At 49.8% G+C, this 26,002-nt stretch overlaps 1 protein-coding gene across 3 annotated transcripts in view; it reads right to left on the bottom strand.

Annotated features, from left to right (window-relative positions):
• Window positions 1-26,002, bottom strand: part of ZFP64 (ZFP64 zinc finger protein) — an 84,838-nt gene that overhangs the window by 33,311 nt on the left and 25,525 nt on the right. The window contains exons 3-6 of one of the 3 annotated variants that reach the window (XM_070051683.2): window positions 25,130-25,291; window positions 23,376-23,438; window positions 19,766-20,017; window positions 6,106-14,496 (exon numbers count right to left, since the gene is read on the bottom strand). In XM_070051683.2, coding sequence (XP_069907784.1) covers window positions 13,079-14,496; window positions 19,766-20,017; window positions 23,376-23,438; window positions 25,130-25,291 — 1,895 coding nt within the window. In that variant the 3' untranslated portion in view covers window positions 6,106-13,078. Of the gene's footprint in view, window positions 1-6,105; window positions 14,497-19,765; window positions 20,018-23,375; window positions 23,439-25,129; window positions 25,292-26,002 lie in introns of those variants that run through there. The other 2 variants (XM_051832673.3, XM_089307019.1) reach the window with 2 other exon arrangements.

The raw sequence follows: 26,002 nt of genomic DNA, 5'->3' as shown, positions 1-26,002 counted from the left end.
CGGCTCCCTGTTCCCCACATCCCTGGCTTTGTTCCAAACAGAACACATCCCGTTTATAACCGCAGCGCCACCGCCGGCCCAGGCCCGTGCCCCTCATTGGCGCGACCCCCCACTCGGCCACAGCTGCATAGCCCGGGTCCGCTTTGGGGCCCTGGATGGTGTTCTGTGACTGTCCCTCACTGTAGATGCCACAGGGCAAGGTCACCCAGTAGGTGTTCAGTTAACTTCCTGCACATAGTAGGTGCTCAGGAAACACTGAAGCGACAAATGCGCTCCATGAACGTCCACTGAGCCCCTTTGTGGCGGGGTGGGGGTGGGGGGTACCGGTCAGAATCAGCCTCTCAAGTTTGGGAGAGAACACGGGAGCGCAAGGATCAGCGCACAGAGGGTAAGCAGCAGCCGAAGGCAGGGGCATGGCTGCGCCGGGCTGAGGCCACAGGGCTCCTGGCCGCTGTAGGAAGCTCCATACGTGTGTGCCCCAGAATGAATCCACACGTGAGGTGGTGACACCATAGCAGCAGACGACCGTCTCCCTCGGGCCTCCCTCTTCCTAACAACTCAGTTACACCCAACTCCACCTTCCACAGCCATTGATGCGCCTCCCAGGGAAAGACAGCGGTGGAAAAATACAGCCCAAGATAAGTGATGGTCATTACTGCTCAAGAACCACCAATGAGCATTAGAAACTGAACTACTTAATAAATTAACTCTTTGAACATAGTGGATAAAAATAAAGCAAAAAAAAAAAAAAAAAAGCAGAGACTGGCTCAAAGGAGACAATTCTAAAGTACTATTTTACTTAAAATCTTTGTGTTCATAAAATCTTGACTGTCCTAACAAAATGTGTTTTAAAAATGCGAATAAAGACACATCCACGCGGCTAAGGAAGCGCAGGTGCCTGGGATGTGTGTATGGATGGACCTTTTCTCCTGCAGATCCCTGGTTTTTCAGAGTTGGTCATGGGAGGCCATGGGTAAGTGCTTAGCAAGTAACTAGGATACAGTCCGTGCTCAATAAATGTTAGTTTATTAGAAATCAGGAGAGCGCCGGCCACGCTGGCACCCTTTATAATCCTGAGAGGGAAGCATTCTGTTTCCCTGCCACGTGCTACAATTTTCATACTGGCTACAGGGCTAGATCAGTGGGCTCGGCTTTGTGTGTCGCACAAGTGTGGACCAATGCACCTGGCTCTCCTAGATTTCCAACATGGGGTTCTGGCCGCACAACAGGGGTTCATCACTAGACGATTCAAGTCAGACCCCAAGTTGACTGGCTGCTGCCTACCTTCCCACTGCACTCGCTAACGTGGTGATGATCAAAACAGCTCTGAGGAGGGCTGCCCAAGAGCTATGAGTTACTGTGACTGACAGTTACAGCTCAACAGGTAGCAGATGTTACAATGAAAACTCATGAAGGGGGCAGGTGCTGTGCGGCAGTGGGTTAAGCCACCGCTTGGGATATCCCCATTCCATATCAGGGTGCCCGGTTTGAGGCTAAGCAACTCCTCTTCTGATCCAACCTCCTGCTAATGCCCCTGGGAAAGCAGCAGATGATGACGCAAGGACTTGGGTTCCTGCCACCTGCATGAGAGACCCAGATGAAGCTCCTGGCTGCTGGCTTCAGCCTGGCTGTTCAGCATTGGCTGTTGTGAGCACTTGGGGAATGAGCCAACACAGAAGATCCTCTCTCTTTTCTGTCACTCTGCCTTTCAAATAAATAAATCTTTAAAAAGCTCACAAATAGTTAAAAACCTGAATATACCGACATGTTTAAAATAGGGCAAACAATGAAAACAACCCAACCTTTCTCTAAACTGATAGAATGTGGTAGAGCCATACAACGGACTATTATTTGGCCATAGAAGGGAGTGAAGAACTAACATATGCTTCATTGCAGATGCACCTTGAACGTGGACGCTCAGTGAAACAAGCCAGTCGCAGAAGACCACATGTGCTAGACCGTCTTCCCAGGAAGTGCCCAGAACAGGGAAACCCACAGAGACAGAAGGAGGCCAGTGGTTGCCAGGGGTTGCTAATGGGCCCAGTGTTTTAGGGGTGATGAAAGGTTCTGTAATTAGTTACTGGTAATGATTACATAAACTTGAATATTCTAAAAATCACTGAGTCTTACACCTTAAAAGGTGAATTTTAAGGTGTGTGAATTACATCTCAACAAAGCTGTTATAAAAATAAACTAGTTGGGGGCAGAGCCATAGCGCAGTAGGTTAATCCTCCGCCTGCGGTGCTGACATGCCATATGGGCGCCGGTTCTAGTCCTGGCTGCTCCTCTTCCAATCCAGCTCTCTGCTATGGCCTGGGTGTTAGGAAACTGGTGCAGTTGTAGCCAGGTGGCCACATGGCCCAGCTACCTGAGCCAGGCTCCACTGCCATCCTAATGGGATTCGCTGCTCCTGCTTCCCTGCCCGCCCTCAGGCAAAGTTTTAAAAGGGCCTGTTCCTGCACACGTCCTTCTCTCCTGCCCTCTTGGCCTCTCTTGGCTTCTCTCCTCTCTCTTCTCCCTCCTCTGTCTCTCTCTCACAGTCTCCTTCTCTCTTTTCCCTTCACTGCCTCTTCACTCTGGTCTGTAGGGTGTTCCCCAATAAACCCTTTCCCTTACTCCGGTGTCCGGTGTGCTTTGCGACGGCTAACATTAAGATATAACATTGGGAAAGAGTAGAAGATGGCCCAAGTACTTGGGCCCCTGCATTCACATGGGAGACAGGGAAGAAGCTCCTGGCTCCTGGCTTCCGACTGGCGCAGCTCTGGCCGTTGTGTCCAATTGAGGAGTGAACCAACAGAAGGAAGACCTTTCTCTCTGTCTCTCCCTCTCACTGTCTGTAACTCTACCTTTCAAATAAATAGATAAAAATCTTTAAATAAAAAAAAACTAAGCAAAACAAGAACAAGTACTTATCTTTTTGCCTAACCTGTAGAATGAACACTTGCAATTCCATTCGGTTATCATCTCCCAATGCCCTGGGGTTGACTTCATCTGGCGCAGTGGGCACATGGTCCATAAAGTACTTTAATTTCTCTTAAAATCAGAGGGAAAAAAATATAATGCAGGCTGGATTTATTCTTGCTTAAATATCTATCAATCATCTATTTCTATCATCTATCTATCTGTCTGTCAATCATCTATCATCCATCTCTATTCTCTCTCTCTCTCTCTAATCTATCATCTATCTGTTAATCATCTGACCATATATCTATCCCTGTGTGGGAACCTCTGCAACAAAAGCATCCAGGTCCTACAACGTGCCCCCACCAGCTCCCAGTGAAATACTCCCAAGAAAAGTCACTTGGAGCGTGTGTTCTCTCATCTGGGGACTCATGGGGGCCCTCTTGCACTTTCATGGGTCCAGCGTGAAGTCTGAGGCACCAGCAGAAGCGTCAAACCAAACCGAACACAACGGAAGGCACAGCCCTGCCTGTGTGCGAGAGCTGCTAGCCAGTTACTCAACACCAGGGGAAGGCAGTGTGCATTGGAACAAGGGGTGGGTTGAGTCCAGGGGCCAGCAGAGTGATCTCTGGGCAAGTCGTTTGTCCTGTGTCTCTAAGCCTCTGTCTCTCCATCTTACTGGAAGGACGGAAGTAGGTCATGACAGAGCACCTCGAAGAGTTCAGAGCTCCCCCTACCTCCGTGCTGTGTCCACGGAACTGGCAGGTCCTGGCTGCAGTTAGGAGGCCCAGGGTGAAAAGCCCCAGGGGCCTGAATCAAAGAACCTCAGATAACCTGGGACCTAAAGAGAGGTGGAGGCAACAGGAAAGACAGGAAGGAAAGCTATTATGGTCCTCTGTCTCTCTCTCTCTCACTATCCACTCTGCCTGTCAAAAAAAAAAAAAAAAAAAAAAAAAAAAAAAAAAGGCTGGCTCACTAGGCTAATCCTCCGCCTTGCGGCGCCGGCACACCAGGTTCTAGTCCCGGTCGGGGCGCCGGATTCTGTCCCGGTTGCCCTTCTTCCAGGCCAGCTCTCTGCTGTGGCCCGGGAAGGCAGTGGAGGATGGCCCAAGTGCTTGGGCCCTGCACCCCATGGGAGACCAGGAGAAGCACCTGGCTCCTGCCTTTGGATCAGCGCGGTGCGCCGGCCACAGCGCGCCAGCCATGGTGGCCATTGGAGGATGAACCAACGGCAAAAGGAAGCCCTTTCTCTCTGTCTCTCTCTCTCACTGTCCACTCTGCCTGTCAAAAAAAAAAAAAAAAAAAAAGAAAGAAAGCTATTATGGTCCTTATTTCAGATCCTCACCCAAAGACTTTCCAGAAGATTCCATCCTGGCTAATGAATCAAAGAGAAATTTCAGATGCAAGCATTGTTTTTATTCTCAGAGGAGAATTCTTCTGAAGCCATCACCAAAAAAGTATGAACTAAAAAAATAACATGGGGCCTGTGCTGTGGCTCACTTGGTTAATCCTCTGCCTGCGGCACCGGCATCCCATATGGGCGCTGGGTTCTAGTCCCAGTTGCTCCTCTTCCGGTCCAACTCTCTGCTGTGGCCCTGGAAGGCAGTGGAGGATGGCCCAAGTGCTTGGGCCCCTGCACCCCCATGGGAGACCAGGAGGAAGCACCTGGCTCCTGGCTTTGGATCGGCGCAGCGCTGGCTATAGTGGCCATTTTGGGGGTGAACCAGCGGAAGGAAGACCTTTCTCTCTGTCTCTCTCTCTCATTGTCTAACTCTATCTGTTAAATAAATAAAAAAATAAAAAATAATGCAAAAAGCCAGGATCCACGTGGTGACTGCTTCCAGTACACAGCCTTGAAAACCAGATGCCAGAAGCCCTAACACTGGCTCAGCTGAATCAGCCACAGCAGAATAACGTGAATACTGAAATACGTTGGTGTCCAGAAGAGGCTCAGAGACATACACTGATTTTGAATTCCCCAAACTACCATTGTAAACCAAGGTGTAACAAAATCCACCCTTGGGGGCGGGTGCAGTGATGACACATAAGGCCTCCAGGCCTACCTCTTAGCCCCTGCTGCCACAGCCACAGAAGGGAGACCCGGGAATGGGTTAGACCAGGGGGGAGGCAGATTCCTGCAAACAAGCCCCGATTTAGGAAGTGGGGCCAAGGTCATGACTACTGAACACAGGCTGATTAAAAGGATGTGAGGGCTAGCTCCAGGATTCAAGCCCTTTGCTGTGTGACACCGGGCAGGTCTCTCACCTTCCCTGAGCCCCGGGTTTTTTATCTTAGCATTTCCCCTACAGGCCAGATCAGAGCAATCTCCAGAGGGGCTTGAACATACAGACTCCCAGGTCCTCGTCCAGATGCGCTGGATCCAATTCTCAGAGCTGGGCTGTCACTGTGGGCATTAGAACAACTTTTCCAGGAGAGTCTCACACAGGCAAGTTGGGAAACAGCCCCTTGTCTGCACAATGTGGGTAGTAACAGTACCTCCCTGCTGGGTTTTGGGAGCGTTAAATCAGAAGAGTACATAGTGCACGTAGTGCTGAGTCAGCATGTTGTGAGTCGGTGAATATTAGCTTCTCCTGGGGGCAGTGTTTGGTACAGCTTCTAAGAGACCCCTTGGGACCCCTGTATCCCATATTGGAATGTATGGGTTTGAGTCCTGGCCCCATTCCCAATTCAAGCTTCCTACTAATGAAACACCAGGGCCAGTGCTGTGGTGAGGCAGGCAAAGCCGCTGCCTGCAGTGCTGGCATCCCATACGGGCGCCGGTTCAAGTCCAGACTGCTCCACTTCTGATCCAGCTCTCTGCTATGGCCTGATTCAGAGGAATAAGACATCCTGGTTCAAAGGAAAACTCAGCAGTAAAAGAAAAATGCGCTTTTCTTTTAGCACTTTCTCCTAGGAATGCACCCAAAGACCCCTGCCTGGCCCCTCCCTGGGGATCTGTGGTCTCAAGCGTCAGCTGGCAATGCAGGGACAGTAAAAGGCCAAGCCCCTGCCCACGACACAGCTTCACTTCCAGTTTCCCTTCAGACTTTCACAGGCATCCAAGCCCAAAGCTGCTCCAGCCACAGAATCAGCCTGTGCATAGTCGACACGGTTGAAATGAAATAAGGTTTTACAGTAGAAAATGATGACCAGAAAAAGGTGACTTGTACCGAAAACTACAGGAACAACAGAACTTAGCAGAGATGAGATGAGAAGGACAGATGTCATAATTTATTAGCTATGATACACAAAAAGTGATCTTGCAGTCTAGCTTAAATGATTTGTCGATTTATCACTAAATATTTTGTTCTGTTTACAAAAATGCAATTTTAGAAAAATACATTCTGGGGTCAGTGTTGTGGCGCAGTGGGCTAGGCTTCTGTCTGCAATGGTGGCATCTTACGTGAGCACCAGTTGGAGTCCCAGCTGCTCCACTTCCAATCCAGCTCCCTGCTAATGCGCCTGGGAAAGCAGCAGCAGGTGGATCGAGTGCGTGGGCCCCTGCCACCCATGTGGAAGACCTGGTGGAGTTCCAGGCTCCTGGCTTCAGCCTGGCCCAGACCTGGCTGTTGTGGCCATTTGGAGAGTGAACCAGAGGATGGAAGATCTCTCTCTCTCTCTCTCTCTCTCTCTCTCTCTCTCTTTCTGTATCTCTCCTTCTCTGTCATTCTGCCTTTCAAACGAATAAATGAATCTTTTACAAAAAAGTCATTCTTTCCATAGGTTCATATATAACAATGCAATTTCAATAAAAATATCCAAAATGTTTTTGGTGCTCATTTGGGAAGTTGGCACTGCAGGCGGCAGCTTGACCTGCTGTGCCACAATGCCGGCCCCTGAGTCCCTCTTTAATTTATGATTAAACGGAATATTTGACACATGTTCATTTTATATTTGTATTCCAGCTGTGCTTTTTACTTTAAAAACTTAGCTTTCAAACATGCAGATAAAATAGAAAATGTGCAGCTTTCAATGTGTTTATTGTCAAAGGTTGAATAAGTGAACTCAAGAAGTTATAACAAAATAAACTGAAAGGGAAGCAGAGTGGGGCCAGACTTGTGGCGCAGTGGGTTATGCCGCCACGCAGCCCATAGAGGAGCGCAGGTGAGCGCAGGTTCAAGTCCTGGCTGCTCGGCTTCTGACTCTGCTCCCAGCCATCGCACCCATCCACTAAAAAGGAGTCCAGGGCTCCCGTCTTCGGCCTGGGCAAACCTTGGTTGTTGTAGTCATTTGGGGAGTGAACCAGTGGAGGAAGATTTCTCTGTCTCTCTATTTCTCTCCCTGTCCCTCTGCCTTTCAAATAAATAAATAAATAAATCTTTAAAAACAAGAAAAGCAGGGAAGTAGTTATTCAAGATAGGAGCTGAAAGGTAAAATGAACAAGACTGAGGCGGTGTAGAGAAGGAATAAGTAAAAGCAAAAGCTCCTTTTACTTTTTTTTTTGACAGGCAGAGTGGACAGTGAGAGAGAGAGACAGAGAGAGAAAGGTCTTCCTTTGCCGTTGGTTCACCCTCCAATGGCCGCTGCGGCCGACGCACCACAATGATCCGATGGCAGGAGCCAGGTGCTTCCTCCTGGTCTCCCATGGGGTGCAGGGCCCAAGCACTTGGGCCATCCTCCACTGCACTCCCGGGCCACAGCAGAGAGCTGGCCTGGAAGAGGAGCAACCGGGACAGAACCCCAGCGCCCCAACTGGGACTAGAACCCGGTGTGCTGGCGCCGCAAGGCGGAGGATTAGCCTAGTGAGCCGCGGCGCCGGCCTCCTTTTACTTTAATACAAATAACTAAGTAAATATACCCTTGGCCAGTCAACTAAGTCTAAGACTGAAAATACAAAAATAAAGTGAAAAAATACAGTAGTACCAAGACAGCTGACAGATCTCAAAACACCAAAGATATTAAAATCATTTTAAGACTATTAAAAGGTATAATAGTGCTACAGATTTGAAAACTTAGAGCAATGTGAATTTTTTTGTTTTTTCAAAATATAAATGACTGAAACGGGCCCCGAGGAGGTGCACAACCTGCAGAGACGGGCAATTACAGAGAGAAGCGGGAGCTCTGTGAGGGCGTCTGTCCAGACGATCTCTGAGACCATCAAACTATTGCAGGTCACCGGAAAGGAAGGACACGGCCCAGTTCATTTTCAGAACAGCAACATCCAGAGACGGCACAGAAAAGAAAACCTGAGACCACCTGCACTTGTGCACATAGCTGCAAAAACCCCAAACAAACGTGAGAAAATGAAATCCATGACGCACTGTGGGTATGATCCAACATCGCCGCGAGGGTTCATTCTGGGTCGTAAGGTGATTCATCGCCAGGCTACGACTCACACTGATTCACTGAACTGACCGATGTAGTGCAAGCCCCGAACAATTAAGGCAAAACAGAGGGAAGACATCCTGGGTAGAAGTCAGCAGCCCGCTCTGATAAAGACTGTAACTGAAAACTGGAGGAGACGAAAATGACCCGAGTCCCATTAAAAGCCTTTCCCCAGAGGAAAGTGTTCACTGCATTAAATTGGGAAATTCTAAAGCCGTTCCAGTTAAAGTCACGGACACATCAGGGATGCTGGCTGTGCTGGGGAATGCAACAGAAGAAAACAACACAGATTGGATACACATTGTAAGGGAAGAGAGTTAACAATGTGGAAATGAGGCGACTGTCTCCTAGGCCACCAGTCACCAGGGGCCATGTTTCTAAAGAAGTTCAGTACAGACAATGTTATGCTTACAACAAACAATTATCTAAAACTGAAAAATATCCTGTTCACAGTTACAATGGTATATATTTTTAAAGATTTAATTTATTTATTTGAAAGACAGAGTTACAGAGAGAGGTAGAAAGAGAGAGAGATCTTCCATTGCTGGTTCATTCCCTAAATGGTCACAATGGTTGGAGCTGAGCTGATCTGAAGCTGGGAACCAGGAGTTTCTTTTGGGTCTCTCACTTGGGTACAGGGACCCAAGGACTTGGGCTATCCTCTGCTGCTGTCCCAGGCACATCAGCGAGGAGTTGGATAAGAAGTAGAGCAGCTGGGGCTTGAACCGGCCCCTATATGGGATGTTTGGCACAGCAGGCCAGGGCTTTAACTCACTGCACCACAGTGCCAGCCCCATCAATGACATTATAGAATGAGAAAACACTGGTCTTATGTGAGAATAGGCTATGCATGAAGAAAACTACATATATAATTTTATTGAATACTTTTTACAAGAGGACTTGAGTAAAGATTTTTGGGTGAGAAACTGATCATTTTATTAGTTATCCTTTGAGGCAGGTGTTGAGGTACAGTGAGTGAAGCTGTGTCTTGTGATACAAGCACCTCACACTGGAGTGCCAATTTGAATCCCAGCTGCTGTACTTCTGATCCAGCTCCCTGCTAATGTGCCTGGGAAGGCAGCAGGAGACGGCTCAAGTGCTTGGGCCCTGCACCCATGTAGGAGACCAGGATGGAGTTCCTGGCTTCTGGCTTCAGCCTAGCCCAGACATGTCTGTTGTGGCTTTTGGGGAGTGAACATAGAATGGAAACTCTCCTCTCTCTCTCTCTCTCTCTCTCTCTCAGTCCCCATCTCCACTCCATTGTTCTACATTTCAAATGAAAAAACAAACCTTTTCTTTAAAAGTCATTCTTTTCATAAGTTCATATATAACATCAGTGTAATTTCAATCAAAATTCCCAAAAGGTGGCTTTTTGGGGGGAGAAGGGATTGATACTACATAAACTGATTGCATTTGGGAGGGTGAATATTAAAGAATTGCTGAGAAAATTTTCAAAAAGAATAGTTAGAGAGAGGCTTTATAAGTTGAGTAATGCTTATGTTAACACTACTATCATCCAATATTTGATGCCGGCGAGTCAGAGACATGGAATCAGCAGAACGAAACAGACTCCAGAAGTGGATCCTAGTAGATTTGGGAACTTTATTTACACTAAAGGTGAACTTTAAGAAATGGTTATGGCATAAGTGGGCAGCCACACCCATCATCATATATACATTACAAATATAAATGTGGATGTTGGCTGCAGTAGGTGCTAACCAAAAACAAACTAGCAGGCAATAAAAATGTGAGAGAAAGAAATTTAATCTCAGGACAAAAGGAGGTCTATGTTAGACAACGCAGAAGGCACAAGTGAAGCAACAGAAACACAAGCTAACCAAGCAGGCGTTGTGGTGCAGTGGGTTAAAGCCCTGGCCTGCAGCACCAGCATCCCACATGGTGCAGGTTCGAGTCCTGGCTGCTCTGCTTCTGATCCAGCTTCCTGCTCATGTGCCTGGGAAAGCAGCAGACCCCTGCACCCATGTGGAAGACCAGGAAGAAGCTCTTAGCTCCTGGCTTTGGATCAGCCCAGCTTTGGCTGTTGTGGCCTTTTGGGGAGTGAATCAGTAGATGGAAGACCTTTCTGTCTCTCTATGTCTCTAACTCTCTCTGTAAATGTCTTTCAAATAAATAAAATAAATCTTAAAAAAAAAAAAAGAAAGATGGTTGCAATGCCACTAAGAAAGGTGAGAAACAGCCGGCGCCGCAGCTCACTAGGCTAATCCTCCACCTGTGGCGCTGGCACACAGGGTTCTAGTCCCGGTCCGGACACCGGATTCTGTCCCGGTTGCCCGTCTTCCAGGCCAGCTCTCTGCTGTGGCCCGGGAGTGCAGTGGAGGATGGCCCAAGTCCTTGGGCCCTACACCCCATGGGAGACCAGGATAAGTACCTGGCTCCTGCCTTCAGATCAGCGCAGTGTGCCGGCCGCAGCGCGCCGGCCGCAGTGGCCATTGGAGTGTGAACCAATGGCAAAGGAAGACCTTTCTCTCTGTCTCTCTCTCTCACTGTCCACTCTGCCTGTCAAAAAATAAATTAAAAAAAAAAGGTTCCAACTTAAAAAAAAAAAAAAGGTGAAAAGAGATAGCAGGGAGGAACCCAGCCATCCTCGTGTGTGACACATCCTGGTTTCCCACTCCCCAGGGGGCAATGAGGGAGGAGGAGTGACAGACGTCAGGGGAACGTGGGTCACAAGGCCAGCTGGGGAGCACACAGGACCAGAGAGTCCTTGTCACTCAGCGCAGGGACCAAACTCGGGCCAGTCTGAGAGATGCAACCCACAGCTACACTGAAAAGTAATCAGTCTTTGCAAGCGGAAGCTGGTGGGACTCACTTTCGGGAGTGTCACCTGCGGGGACGACGCTGCGGCTGATCAGTGAGGAAGGGAGTAGGCCACTTTCCTCCGCGTGGCACAGTCATGGCGCTACCTCGTGCTTAAAGGAAAAGAAGGACGTGGGGACCACCGTACCGACCTGTGGGACCCTCAGGAAACGGAGGAGCTAAGGCAACTTGCAAAGACGTGGACTCTGGGCACTGGAAACAGGAAGAACCTTCTCTGAGCTGCCTTTTGCGTCCACATATGTGGGTGGGACACAGAAAACTCATTACCTTGGGTGGAGCAAAGCAGGGACTGGAAGCTGCTGGCTTGGTTTTTCTACAACTTTCTCTAGAGTCTATTGTAAAAAATGAAAGACAAAAACCCACATATGCATGTGTACGTGTGCATATACAAGGGGTCTTCAAAAAGTTCATGAAAAAAGCATAGCATGAAATTATGAAAATACATATCATGGATAAACTACACATGGTTTCAAATTTTTTTTGCACCAAAACAAGCCTATATTTTCATTCCGTTTTCCATAAACTTTTTGAAGTACCCTGGTGCGTATAATGGAGGCAGCTGCTAGGTAAAGATATAAGCATATAAAATAAAATAAAGAATATACAAAGAAACTACAACATTATAACTGGGCTGGGAAATACACATATGAGCATAGAATAAAAGATCAGAGGGAAGTCCATCTAAACAGCTACGATGCTTATATCTGTGTCATGGCCATTGTGGCCATCTGGGGAGTGAACCACTCACGGAAGACATCTCTCTGTCTCTCCTTCTCCCTTTTAAATTCTGCCCTTCAGATAAATAAATAAATAAATCTTTGAAAAAGGAGCTAAAAGCAATATGAGATGAAATTATTTAAATGATTAACATTGTCCACTCTAAGCTTTTTCCTTACTAAAACCGTAGTTCCTGACTTACTACATTGCTGATACAAAAATAGATCCTGGCAAAGAAAACACAGCACTTCCTCAGAACCATGTTCAAATATTAAGGATCAAAGAGCAATAGGAAGAAGAAATACCGGCTCCAACTCCACAGCAAGTCCAACATTCAAAGCTTCCAGGTTCCTTATCTCACTATTGTGCATCTCCCTGGTTTGCTGTTACCAAGACCCCAAATCACAGCTTCTTATAAAATGAGATGACAATTTTGAATAAATAGGTTTATACATTGGGGAACAAAGCTGGTAAAAACGTACCCACGTATTCTCAGAACGTTATAAATACACCTCTCTCACAAGAGTAACCTCCCGTTCCCCAATCTGCGCTGATGCCAGAAATCAGAATTTTAGGTCTAAGGCTGGGCATCTAGCTTGCTCTCTGGCGCCACCTCCTGATCAAAGAGCATTTCAACTCCAAAAACACAATTTGAATTTTCCTACACTTTGGGAAAAAAACCCAGGAGCTTTGCCAATGTCAGCCGGACACTGGAGTCCGCATTCCCAGGTGTTAGTATTTTAAAAACAGCATCCTAGCGGACGGCGGGCAGTGTCAGTGGGAGCGTGTATCACATTCGCCCCGAAACAGGGGTCAGGTCGCCGGTCTGCATCTAATTTACCCGTGACGGGGCGGGGGGCGGGGGATGCTCGGGCCACGTTCGGGACCAGCTCTGTCATTCTGTGGCCATCCCCACCCGCACGCTCAGGACTCGCTCGCATTCAGGACGCTTTATCGGGCAGCATTGTATGGGGGCCCAGGTGTCCCCGTGTAGGCCATGGCCACAGCTCCGCGGCGACTCCCGGGGCGAGACGCAGGAACCCTGCAGCAGAGCCGGAAGATGCCGAAGACCTGAATGCACCCAGCGGCGGCCCTGCTCGGCTGCTGCTCCGGATCCCGCGGCAGCCGCAGGTGGATGGAGCCACGCCCCTCGGGACACCACGGTACCAAGTTATAAAAACACAATTTATTCCTTCCCGGGCAGGGCTGCACCCCCATCCCCGGAAACAGGCAGCGCCCCAGCCCCGGATAACCCCGCGGAGGGGCCCCCGGTGTTCCCCGCCCGCGCTCCCCGCGCCTAGTCCGGGATGGAGTCGGCTGGACAGAGTGCGGCCGCGGGCGCCGCCTCCGGGATGATGGAGAACGTCTGCTTGGGCAGATCCTGCTGCGAGGAAGAGGAGGAGGAGGAAGAGGAGGTGGAGGAGGAGGAGGAGGACGAGGAGGTGGAGGTGGAGGTGGAGGTAGAGGAGGTGGAGGAGGAGGAGGAGGAAGAGGCCGAGGAGGAGGAGGAGGAGGTGGAGGGGGCCGAGGCCGAGGAGAATACGGGTGGTGCCGTAGTGGCCACCGCGAGGTTCTGGCCGCCATGGCTCACCACGGTCACTTCGGCCGCGCCCTCCTGAATGAGCGCGTTCAGGCCCTCGAAGTCGGCGCACGCCAGGCCCGAGCCGGCGATGAAGGTCTGGCCGCCCGCGCCGTCCGGGGGCCCGGCGGCGGCCGCGGGGAGCAGCGTCTGGTCGTGGGCGGCCAGCAGCACGGCCGGCTGCGCCACGGCGCCCGCCTCGGCCGCGCAGCCCGCCGCCGGCGCCGGGGCCAGCAGGCTGACCTGGCGCAGGATCTGCAGCCGGCCGCTGCCCGGCAGCTCGTCCGCGCCCTGCGCCACCAGGGCTGGCGGCACGATGTTGACCGCGGCGGCCGCGGCGGCGGCGGCGGCGGCCGCGGCCTGGACGATGCTGTCGGCCGGCGGCACCTGGTGGCCCACGATGATCTTGACCCTGCCCTCGCCGAACGCGGGCACCTGGCTGGGCTGCAGGGGCACCTGCAGCTGCCCCACGGCGAGGGGCGCGGCGGGCTGCTTGCCGGGCGCCAGCTGGAACTGCAGCACGGCCACGTCGGCGTTCTTGCTCTCGCCGTACTCACTGTGCTGCCGCTTGTGGCTGCGGAGCGAGTCCTCGCGCATGAACGAGGCGTCGCACGAGTCGCAGTGGAACGTCTTCTTGGCGTCCAGCCTGGCCACCTGGCGGCCGCCCGGCCTGCCCGCGTCCCTGCGCTCCAGGGCCTCGGCCTGCGCCGCGTCCGCGTGGAACTTCTTCACGTGCTTGCTGAGGTTGCTGGGCTGCTTGGTGTCGAAGCTGCAGTGGCTGCACTTGAACGGGCGCTCGGCGCAGTGGATGCGCTCGTGCACGCGCAGGGCCGCCTTGCTGGAGCATGAGTAGCTGCACTCGGCGCACTTCTCCGGGTGCTCGGCCTGGTGCACGCGGCTGTGCTTGCGCAGGGTGGCCTTGCTGTCGCCCGCGAAGTCGCAGTGCGGACACTTGAAGCTGTTCCCGCTGTGCTTGATGCGCACGTGCGACTTGAGGTTCCCCTTCATGGTGCAGCGCACGTCGCAGAACTCGCACTTGAAGGGCTTCTCCCCCGAGTGCACGCGCATGTGCCGTTTCAAGTCCGAGCTGATTTTGAACTTGGCGCTACAGAGCCAGCACTGGAAGGGGGCATCCCCTGTCAACACAAGGTGAGTTTCCATAAGAACAGGCAGGCAACACCACCGCGGATCCCCCCCAGCACACACCCAGGGGGGGCTCCTCTACCTGCGGCTCCTGGGCAGGGGGCTGGGGGTGGGGGGGAAGGGCTTCGCTGCTCGCCCCCAGCCTGAGCCACCACCTCTGTTATCAAACCCAGCAGGAAACCAAAGCAAACCAAACCAAACACCAAACCGGCAGGGTGGAGGAGAGCTATTCAATCGTCCCAGATAAAACACGATTTGCAAACACACTCAGGTTCTTTAAAATAATCACGCTTAAGGCGCCCACTTGGCTAGTCAGTGGTTCACGGCCGCACACTCTTGCGTTTTCCGCTGGTTCTGATCGGCTTACTGGGAACAGATTCACTTTCAAATGGCTCAGCTCCAAGCTCCACACAACGGTTGAGACACCCAGCTTATGCTTCATGCGGATTTTTATGAATAAAGATGTGTTTATTGCACACAATTTATCCCACATTTTCCAGCTGCCTTCTTCACTCGTGAAGTTACAAAATCCAGCTGCTTGATTTAAAAAAAAATTTCGTATCTGCTGGAAGATGAGCAGGGAAAGTCAAGTTGCAAGCATCTGAATTGATCGGAGACTCTGCATTTATTTCCTCAGTGACCGCCAAGTCCAGATTATCTAAGGCACAGATGATTCAAACGGGTGACGCCCCTGTGTCAATATTGTGCACACAAGTGGAAGAGCAGCCGCTGCTTTCTTCCATTGCTTCTGCCAGGTGGAACGCTGCACTAGAGTTGTCTCCCATGATGCTGGCACCAGCCCCGTGAGGTGGGCACTCTGGCCGGCACCCTTAACACCAAGGTCCAGAGGAGGACGCTGACGCCTACAGGACTAGGAGACTTGCTCATGGTCACCCAGGAGGAGGGTGGCAGGGCTGGGACTGCAGCCCAGGCTGATTCCAAAGCCGATATTCTTTGCTGCTACATAATTATCTGCACAATTAACCCATGTTCTCTTTCTTAGGTCATCAGCTCCAAAGACTGGGATTGTGTTCCAGCGTTTTGGCTTAGGGTCAGACAACATGACCACCGGCTTCTTAATAAATGCAACTAAAGATGGCAGGGAGCAGTCTTTGAGAAGCTTCTCGAAAACCAAGCCTAAACCTAAACAATGGTTTATGTGAGTAAACACCACCAAGATAAGTACTCTAGACTCTAGAACAAGGGATAGTAAGCAACAGCCTGTAGGTCAACTCGTGTCCATGGCTTAATTTTACACATGGCTACTCTCACACTTTAGTAGCAGGGGTGAGTAGCTGTGACAGAGACCATATGGCTCCAAAGCCCAAGATGGTTACCCTCCGGCCCTTTTCTGCCCTAGGATGTCCCATCCCCCCACTTTTTATGCCATCACCCCTTTGGGGTGGTTTCACGAAGCCCATGGAGTCCTTCTCAGAATCATGTTTCAAATGCACAAACTAAAGTGAAATCACAGGAATACAAGAGAAACCGATTATATTGAAATAGTTATTAAGCCACTAAAAGGGAAAACGTGTGAGCTGGCAATGTGCGGGCCTCCCTGACGCAGTAGCAGGATGTGCAGGTCTCGTAGGCACGGCAGTTCACAGAGAACGTGAAAGATGCTCTCATCTGCTCACCACCACTGTGACGGAGACATCTGTGGCTTCTACCGGTGCCGAGTTCACACGCACTGCTGTCGACTATTTTCATAATTGCAGGCCATGTCAAATTTCGGTACAGCTGAAGATGTGATTTTTTTTTCCCATCCAAGTTCATGGACCTGCTGAATTCTACTCATGGATTCCTGGGGGAAGATGTCTGTAGACCCAAAGTTAAGAATCCAGAATGTTCTAGTAGGTTTTCTGCTTATACAACCCTGCCCAGATTATAGTCACAGGTTTTTGTTTTGTTTTTTAAAGCAAAGAGCAGAAGTGAAACTCAGAACAATCAGATACTCAAATCTTACTGCTAGGGTACACAGCTTAACAACAGTTTCTGATATGAAAGCAAAGAATTTAAATCCCTTTATCTCTGTCTTTTTTACCTTTTTTAAAAAATGTTTATTTTCATTTATGTGGAAGGTAGAGTGACATACACAGAGAGAGAGGTCTTCCATTTGCTGATTCACTCCCCAAATGCCTGACATAGCCAAGGGCTGGTCCAGGCTGAGGCTAGGAGCCCAGGATTCCATCTGTATCTCCCACATGGGTGGCAGGACCCAAGCACTTGAGCCATCATCTACTGCCTTCCAAGGATGCATTACAAGGAAGCTGGATTGGAAGTGGAGGAACCAGGACTTGAACCAGCACTCTAATATGGGATACAGCCCAGGAAGTGGCTTAACCTGCTGTGCCACAGCACCAGCCAAGTGAGGTGCACTGGTCAGACAGTCCCTGGACTGTAACCTCTTCAAGGCTAATTAATGTGTTTGTTGCTGACCACTTCCTGATCTCCAGTGTCTGGTGCACAGAGAGGCTTTAGTGATGTTGTAGAATGAATAAGCAACTGATATTTTTAAGCTACAGAGCTTTCTTGAGTACAGATTGCTACGAAAATGCCTGAAGGTGTAGCTCATCAAATCAGTGGAAGCAGAAAGGAGGGATCCTGTGAATTTAAAAATTTCACAAGGCCACAGCTGTATGAAAGGGAACATGAACATTCCATGAAGAGAAGCCCTAAATGGCACCTATTTAAATTTTTAGAAAAATACATCTTTCCTAAAATACATCTTTTCTAGACCAACTTAGAGATGCCACTACAAGTAGTAAGTTCATCCTTATAAGTCCAAATGAGCCTATTTCATAAATGAATCCTTCAGTTTCTCTGACTCAGGCTGGGGGAATTCCTGAGGAAAACCATTCGAGCATCAGTTATGGTTATGCAATGTCCTCACCTCCCACTCCTATAGCCAGGGCCTCTGTGTGCTCACCACCCATCAAGTGCAGGGTGATCTGCCGTGACCATGATGACAGGCTCAGTCATGTTACTGGATTTGCCCAATGCTGTATTAAGTAGACTTGACACCAGTAATGGCTTGAAATGCACTTGTCATTGGGGCTTACTCACACCTTGGTCATTGCCACATAATGGTCACTCCTGGCCTAGCCCCCTGATCCCAGAAGGATGACAGGTGTGTGCAGCAGAGCTGGCTACCCCAGCCAAGCCAGTGGGCAGCCAGCCCATGGCCAGCAGGTCTGCGGACTTGTAAGTCAGCTTAGCCAAGATCAGCAGAACTCCCTAGTGCCAGCTGCTGATGGCTGACACGCGGACAGATAAGGCACAGGGCGGTGCTGAAGGAGTTGTGTGGGTTTTTTGTGATGATGCTGCATCATGGTCATGACAGATAGTCACATGGATATTGGTATCTAGAAATGAGATGTTGCCGTAACCAAGAACCAAAGCACGTATTGGTTTTGGGATTGGGTTGCAGTGAAGGCTGGACAAATGGCAAGGTACACCATGCAAAGGCAAACACTTGATAAAACTGCCAAATGCAGTGACTCAGGACAGAAAATTCACATAATGAGTTTTGGACTTGAGAAGGAGTAAACTCCAAGTAAAACAGTGCAAGTATTTTCTAAGTTGCATGGGATAAGGCACTGAAAGAGACAGACTCCAAACTCAACTTGCCATTTGCAAAGCCAGACTTCAGAGGGAACAGAGAAAGTAAAAAGATTTGTAGAATAAGGTTTCTCATCCCCAGCCAGCATAGCCAGTCAGATTTCCAAAGTCACCTCCGAAAGAATCCACAGGAAGACGAAAGCCTGGGGACAAAGATCATGTCTAGGGGATTGGTCTCAGAGCAAAGACCCAGAAAGAAATGTGAGACCTGAATGTAAGACTCTTTGTTAAGTTGGTGTCAGGTGGATTCTCTCAGCTGGACAGAAGGACTCCTAGTTCCCACAGAGTCTCATGTCTTAGGAAATGCACATGTAACTGAGTTTAGAAAGAAAAGCAAAACTCCAAAGGAATTGTGGGTGTAGATTCTGGTGTATGGATGCCTGGGAAGCTCACAAGGTTTCTAAGATAGCTTTACTGGCAAAGCTGTCACCAGCCTAGAGTAAGACAAGATGTAAAATAAAAGGACCCCCAGCTTTCAGCAGGTGGGAAGCAGCTGAGAAGTTCCTCAAGGGTGGATTTCCAGTCCTTTTCTGAAGCGGCTAAGGAGGGTGATGGCAGGATGCTCCCACAGGCAGAGGCAGAACCAAGGAGCCGAGCCACGGCCTCATCAAGACACATGGCCTGTCCCACGTGGGGGAACCTGGGGACCTCTGCCCAGGTGCCGCCCCCTCTCCCCGCTCCATATGGGATCGTCACAACAGTCTGTCTCAGTGTCACCCACATATCGTGGGGATGAAGAGGAACACAGCCCGCCTGAGGGAGACCACACAGCCCTGGTCTCGAAGCCTGAGCCCACGCTTGAAGGAGACCTGTGGGGCCATGGGAGGGTGTGGGTACAGGCTGCCTGTCAGAGAGATGCAGATGACGGAGGGGTGCAGGCGGACCGTGGTTGTGGTCCCAGTTCTCCACCTTCTCTCTGCACCCCTGGCTTTCTTGGGATGCTTCCTCCCATCCCTAGCACCAGGCTCAACTGGGCGACTCGCTTTAGCCAACAAGATGTTTACGGACGATGCAAGCAGAGGCCTCAGCAGGGCTTGCTTGCCTGTGCCTCTAGCCTGGATCTTAGAAGATCAAGCCTGGGTTGGTCCGTGGTCCCAGGAGGAGGATCAGAGATGCACAGAGCAGCCCGCAGCCAGCAGATCCCAGACCAGGGTTGGTGGACACCCAACCTTCCCCACGCAGGTGACTAAGCCGAGCCACATCAACAGCAACCAGTGTTTACCACAATGCACCGCGCAGAGCTTGTAGTAGTTGTTACACAGCATCACCCTACAGCCAGAAAGACAACACGCAATTTGCTATTCTCCGCTCACTGCTGTGTGCTTGCACTGTACTGAGTACATACAGGCTACTGAAATGTCTAACCACAAGGCGGAAATGTATTAAGGACGCATTGCTTATAGCCCTGTTTCATTCAGTGCATCTCCTCCGGGCACACTTCACTGCCGCAGCACCGAAGTCACAGCTACAGAGATGCACAGGAAGTCACACACTCAGTGTCTTTGCCTATCGTGCTGCCTAGCGTGCCGCCTGGGAACCAGCACTGCCCGCGTGCTTCCTCCCGGTGCGGCTGCACCCTCCAAGGTGCGCGTGATGTGAACAGGGAGCAAGTGTGCAGCAAGGGCGACAGGCGGCACTCACCGGTGTGTGAGCGCAGGTGCACGGTGAGCTGGCTGGAGTTGCGGCTGGCGTAGGGGCACAGCTGGCACTTGAAGGGCCGCTCGTCGGAGTGGATCCGCAGGTGCTTGTTGAGGCTGCTGCTGTCGGCGGCCGCGTAGTCGCACGCCCTGCACTTGTAGGGCTTCACGCCCGTGTGGCACCGCATGTGGGTCTTCAGCTTGTCCTTCCGGCTGAAGCACTTGCCGCACACGTCACACTTGTGGGGCTTGTCTCCTTCAAACACACACAGCAGCAGGAAACGCGATTAAACAGGAAAAGGCTACGGCCCAGCGCCTCAGGACACAAGTAAAGTGCTTCCTTAAAAAACTCCAAAGCTGCATGGACCACTGGCAGAGAGCTGGAATGCTGGGAGGGAGGGGTGCCTTGTTCTATTTTGCTTATTGGCATTTTCTAATTTTTTTCCACAATGCACAGCGATTCCTCATTAATTAAAAACAGAGGGCTACTAAGATAACATTTGAAAGTATGGCTAAGTAAAAGAAGAAGCTGCTAACTGTCTCTCGTGCTCAGCTTCTCCTTTTTCCTCTGCAGACACACGCTAACTAAGGCCTCGAAGGCCACATCTCTCAGCCTCACTTGTGGTGAGGTGGGATTCTGTGACGAGTTTTGTCACCGCTATAGCAGAGATGGTGAAAAAGGGAACTGCTTGGTTTTTTTGCTTGTTTTGTTTTGTTTTGCCTCTTTCTTCTTAGCTGTAACTAAGACACAGGTGTGAGAAGGCAGGTAAGGGCATGCAGCACACCTGCATTTAGTGGAATGGTGTAACTTGAGATCCTGTGAGATCTGGCACAGAGCTGCCCACTTGTCCTGCACTAGCTGCTCACCCCCAGACAGCGATGTGAGACAGACACAAACCCAGCTGTCTGAGCTGCTGTTTGGGTCTGTTACAGTAGCTCCACATGGACCTCACCAAGGCCTGGATCACCTTGCCGCCTGTGAACAACTGTGAACTATCTGACATAATTTTCAGATTTTTTTTGGCACAAAAATACCTCTCTGCTAACATCAATTTAAACACTGCCCTTTTAAAAACATTTCTAACCACTTAAAAAAATCATTTATTTGAAAGACACAGCGAGACAGAGAGAGAGAGAGATCAATCGTCTGTCTGCTCGTTCACTCCCCAAATGCTTACAATAGCCAGCAGCCAGGAGCTCAGTCTGGATCTCCCATGTGGGTGGCAGTGATCCAACTACTTGAGTCATCACAGCCTTCCAGGGTGCACACCAGAAGGAAACTGGATGGAAGTGAGTTTGGGATTTGAGTCCAGAGACTGTGATATGAGATGCGAGTTCATTAAATATCCACAGCATGCTTTAGATGGCTGAATTAGTTCACTGTATGAATATGCCTTACATCATTGACCCAATTCTCTACTCGGACAACGAAAGAACGGAACAACTATACATATTGTGTTGGAAAGACATCCAGTGTTAACTGAAAAAAGCCAGTTGCAGTGAAAATGTATAATGTGATACATATACAAGGAGGTGGTACAATGTGACATTGTGGTAACTTAGAAAAGTGGATTGTAAGTTTTGAGTCCTAGAATAGGTAGGCAAAAATATTAAAAAGGCTACACAGTAAACCAAAAAGACTGCTGCTGACTTTTGGCCAAGGGATTAGGAGCAGGTGGGCTGCAACCTTGGATTTTTCAATTCTGGCTTCAGACGTCAACTATGCATTTTGGCCAAATCCTAAAAAGCCAAGTGCCACAACTAACTGTCAGCCAAAGCTGATCACTGTCATCTGCTGGGATTTAAGAATTCATCAGGACTCTTAGTAAAGGTTTTGCTTTTATCATTAGAAATGTCAGTAGTCAAACGAGAAAACCCAGGAACATCACTTCCCAGGGCTGACGGCCGCCCCAGAGGCCCTGGAGTCGCTGCCTGTATCTGCGACGTGGGCAGAGGTTGGAGGGTGCAGGAGCCGGGCGGCTGTCAGCCAGCTCTGCCAGGAAGGACCCCCGTAGCCCCCACGGGCTAAGGTTAAGGTCACTGCTGTCCTCTCGGGAGAGACACCTTCTTGTTAACTTTCGGTCCTAAGGATGTCAAGAGACACTTCCGTGCTACAGAAACTCTCCCATGACACAGGCTGGCTGACTGCGCCAGGGCGCTTTCCGGTCAGCTGCGGAGACTCGAACTCACTGCCCTCCCGTGCTCTTGCAGTGTTTTCCCAGGCATCCCCAGTTCTCAAAGCACTTAGCTTTAGTGATGGTAAACACGACCGCTACAGCTTCAGCGTTGCCCACAGGGAGAGAGAGGTTCACTGCCTGTTATGTTGAACGCTTATGGATCCTTGAAGCTTAACATTTAGACAGACAGAAAAAATCCAGGTGACACGTCACCAAGGCTGACGGTGACCCCAAAGCACCAAGGCACTCATTGATCATGGCCACGGGATACAATCAATAACCATCGGGATACAATCAATAACCATCGGAATACAATCAATACTATCGGAATACAATCACTAACTAGCAGACTTTGGTCCAAGTGAAGCCAAAGCCAGATTCCACTGTGGTGTCCCTCATTTCTCACACTGAGGCTCCCAAATTCACACACGTCTTAAATAGCAGCACTGAATACTCTAAGAAAGGCCTAAAAGTAATTCTTTTCCCATGCAGAAAACTAAGGAAACATAAAAATAAGTTAAAAAAATGAAAATCACCAGAATAATCGACTTTTCCCCTTTGGATTGGATTGATCTTTTTCTCCCCTTTAAAAAAAAGCATTTAACTTTCCCTTTCAAAATCAGAAAAATAACACACACTCATTGTATCCAATGATGCAACGTAAAGAAATGCATAATATTACTATGATTTTTCCTTATTCCTCTACACTTACGCAGATACACACGCACATACATACACATGTGTGTACACACACAGACACCCACGTACACGCACACATCTCGAAATGCAAACACATGCAGTCCAGTTTCCATGAATTGTGGCCGACCCATTTTCTTTTTTCTTTTTTTTAATTTTTTGACAGGCAGAGTGGACAGTGAGAGAGAGAGACAGAGAGAAAGGTCTTTCTTTACCGTTGGTTCACCCTCCAATGGCCGCCGCGGACAGCACGCTGCAGCCGGCGCACCGCGCTGATCCAATGGCAGGAGCCAGGTACTTCTCCTGGTCTCCCATGGGGTGCAGGGCCCAAGCACTTGGGCCGTCCTCCACTGCACTCCCGGGCCACAGCAGAGAGCTGGCCTGGAAGAGGGGCAACCGGGACAGAATCCGGCGCCCCGACCGGGACTAGAACCCGGTGTGCCAGCACTGCAGGAGGAAGATTAGCCTAGTGAGCCGTGGCGCTGGCCATGGCTGACCCATTTTCACAACGGCAGTGGCAGCTCATGTTTCTACTTGCTAGGTTGGCTCACAATCTTCCCTTCAATGCCAGATTTTATGGCTTCATTTTCTGCCAAAATCATGTGTAAAGCAGCATCCTGTTTGTGTTTAATTTGTATTTGTATTCCTGTGACAACCAGCGAGGTTCTGAGTCAACCCAGAGTCCCAGCCCCCGGCAGGGAGCAGGTGTTCAGGGCACCCGGCTGAAGAAGCATCTCATACCTGTGTGAATTTTTAGGTGCCTCTCCATGTCCTTCATGCCGTAGGCAGTCTTGAATTGGCAACCTAAAAACAGTAAAGAAGGAAGAATTAGAAAAGGAAACATGGCCGGCGCCGCGGCTCACTAGGCTAATCCTCCCCCTTGCAGCGCAGGCACACCGGGTTCTAGTCCCGGTTGGGGCGCCGGTTCTGTCCTGGTGCCCCTCTTCCAGGCCAGCCCTCTGCTGTGGCCCAGGAGTGCAGTGGAGGATGGCCCAGGTGCTTGGGCCCTGCACCCCATGGGAGACCAGGAAAAGCACTTGGCTCCTGGCTTTGGATCAGCACCGTGCGCCGCGCGGCCACTGGAGGGTGAACCAACGGTAAAGGAAGACCTTTCTCTCTGTCTCTCTGTCTCTCTCTCTCACTGTCCACTCTGCCTGTCAAAAGAAAAAAAAAAAAAAAAAAAAAAGGAAACATCGTAACTTTAGTGGGGGAAAACTGGCAGAAACTTCTGAGCCAAGTGAGAGAAGTAAACAAGCAAGAGGATGAACAGATCTTGTGGGGCTCTGGGCATGATGCACCAAGAAGAACACAACACCAGTCTTGGGCTTCCACCAAAACCCCCATGCAATCATGTCACACAACCCAAATGAGGTACATCCCGCAGCACAACTGGCTATGCTTTTCAAAAATGCCAAGTTCACACAAGACAAAACCTTAACTGTCCCTGATGAAAGGAAAAAGACACATAAACACTGTTGCAATCAGTGATCCCAGCCGCAGCCTGCACCAGGAGGGAATGTTGTTGTTGTTGTTTTGGACAGGACAAGAGGGGACGGTTGGTGGACTCTGAATATGCCGGCAGATCTGATGAGTAGCATGAACCTTAGTTTCTTGATCTTGATGACTGTGGTTACAGAGAAGAATGTTCTGTCTAGGATACACACGCTGGGGTGCTGGGCAGTAAAAGGAGCCATGACTGCAATTCATGCTCCAGTGATTTGGGGGAGAACACGGGTGGACATAAAAAGACTGACAAAGCGAATACTGTAAATGTTAACACTGGCACTCCAGATGGAGGAGAAAGAGGGGACTTTTGGTGCTGTTTTTGCAACCTTTCTGTGAGTCTGAAATGACTTTCAAATAAAAAGTTTAAAACAAACAGAAGTAAGGATAGAAAAAATAATCTTGGATGTCTTCTTGGAGACATTCCCAGAGGCCTGGAGTTCCCAGTTTCATTTATTTCTTTTTCAATTTTTTAAAGATTTATTTATTTTATTTAAAAGGTAGAGGGAGGGAGGGAGGATGAGAAAGAGAGAGAGAGAAAAAGAGAGAGAGCAATTGATCTTCCATCCATTGATTCATTCCCCAAATGGCCACAAAGGCTGAAGCCTGGAGCCATGAACTTCTTCTGGGTCTCCCCTGAGGATGCAGAGGCCCAAGCACTTGTGCCATCTTCTGCTGCTTTCCCAGGTGCATTATCAGGGAGCTGGATTGAGAGTTGAGCAGACAGGACTTGAACCAGAACTTATATGGGATGCCAATGTCACAGGTGGAAGTTCACCCTGCTGTGCCCCAACGTCAGTGCCCTCAGTTCCTGTGACTGTGAAAGCCTGGGAATGACCAGGACACGTGCTCATGGCAATGCCATGGGCTCTGGTTTGGGGCCAGGCAATGTGGCGCACACCTGCGTCCATTCATGAGAACTCACGAGCCCTGCAATATGATTTCAATGTCACATCCTCTACCATCCCCAGAGGATGTCACACTGCCATTACCTGGATAGCAACAGTTGAGCCTCCGCTGGGCAGGTGGGGTCGCTGGCTTTTTGGTGCGTGTCTTGGCAGGGAGGGAGATGACGGTGGCTGTCTGGTTTTCATTACTTTCCGTGGGCAGATAAGTTTGATAGCCATGTTCAAAAACAAACTCTGGAGCTGAAACTAAAAGATATGGTGGTTACTAATTTTCGTAATATGAAGGCTCCATAGTTACTCCTTTCGCTTAACTTCTTTTTTTAAATGATTTATCTATTTCAAAGGCAGAGTGACAGAGAGAGAGAGAGAGAGAAAGAGAGAGAGAGAGAGAATCTTCCATTTGCTGGTTTACTCCCCAAATGCCCAAAACTGCCAGGGCTGGACCAGGCTGAAGCCAGGAGCCAGGAACTCCATCTGGTCTCCCATGTGGCCATGTGGGTGGCAGGAATCCCAGCACCTGGCCACCATCTGTTTCCTTCCAGGATGCACACGAGGAAGCTTGTCTGGAAGCAGAGAGCCAGGACTCAAATGGGCACTCTGAAACGGGGTGTGGCCACCACAACACCCACCCCTTTCTATCTTGCGTTGCTGCGGGTGAACAAGCTCGCTTGCTTCCCAGGCTCCTTTGCTGCTGAGAGATGACCACATGGCCCAGGTCTGGGCGATGAAACACTAGAGGGCATCCCTGGGGAGGCCTCTATGAAAGATTTTCCTCCCTGATTAAAAAATAAAAAAGAACAGAAAGAGAAGCAGTTGAAGAAAGCTCATTCTGTCCTGGCTGCCCCAGTTCCTGTCCTTGGACACACGAAGGTGAAGATGTGATGCGTGGATCTGTGGCAGCCATTCTTTAACCAAAAAAGAAAAATCTGGAGAATCAATGCCGAGATAGAGCTCTGG

This window comes from Oryctolagus cuniculus, chromosome 11, assembly GCF_051225735.1.
Source record: "Oryctolagus cuniculus isolate XC-2025 breed Fujian yellow rabbit chromosome 11, ASM5122573v1, whole genome shotgun sequence".
Lineage (NCBI taxonomy): Eukaryota > Metazoa > Chordata > Mammalia > Lagomorpha > Leporidae > Oryctolagus > Oryctolagus cuniculus.
This window is presented reverse-complemented; position numbering and strand designations above follow the sequence as displayed.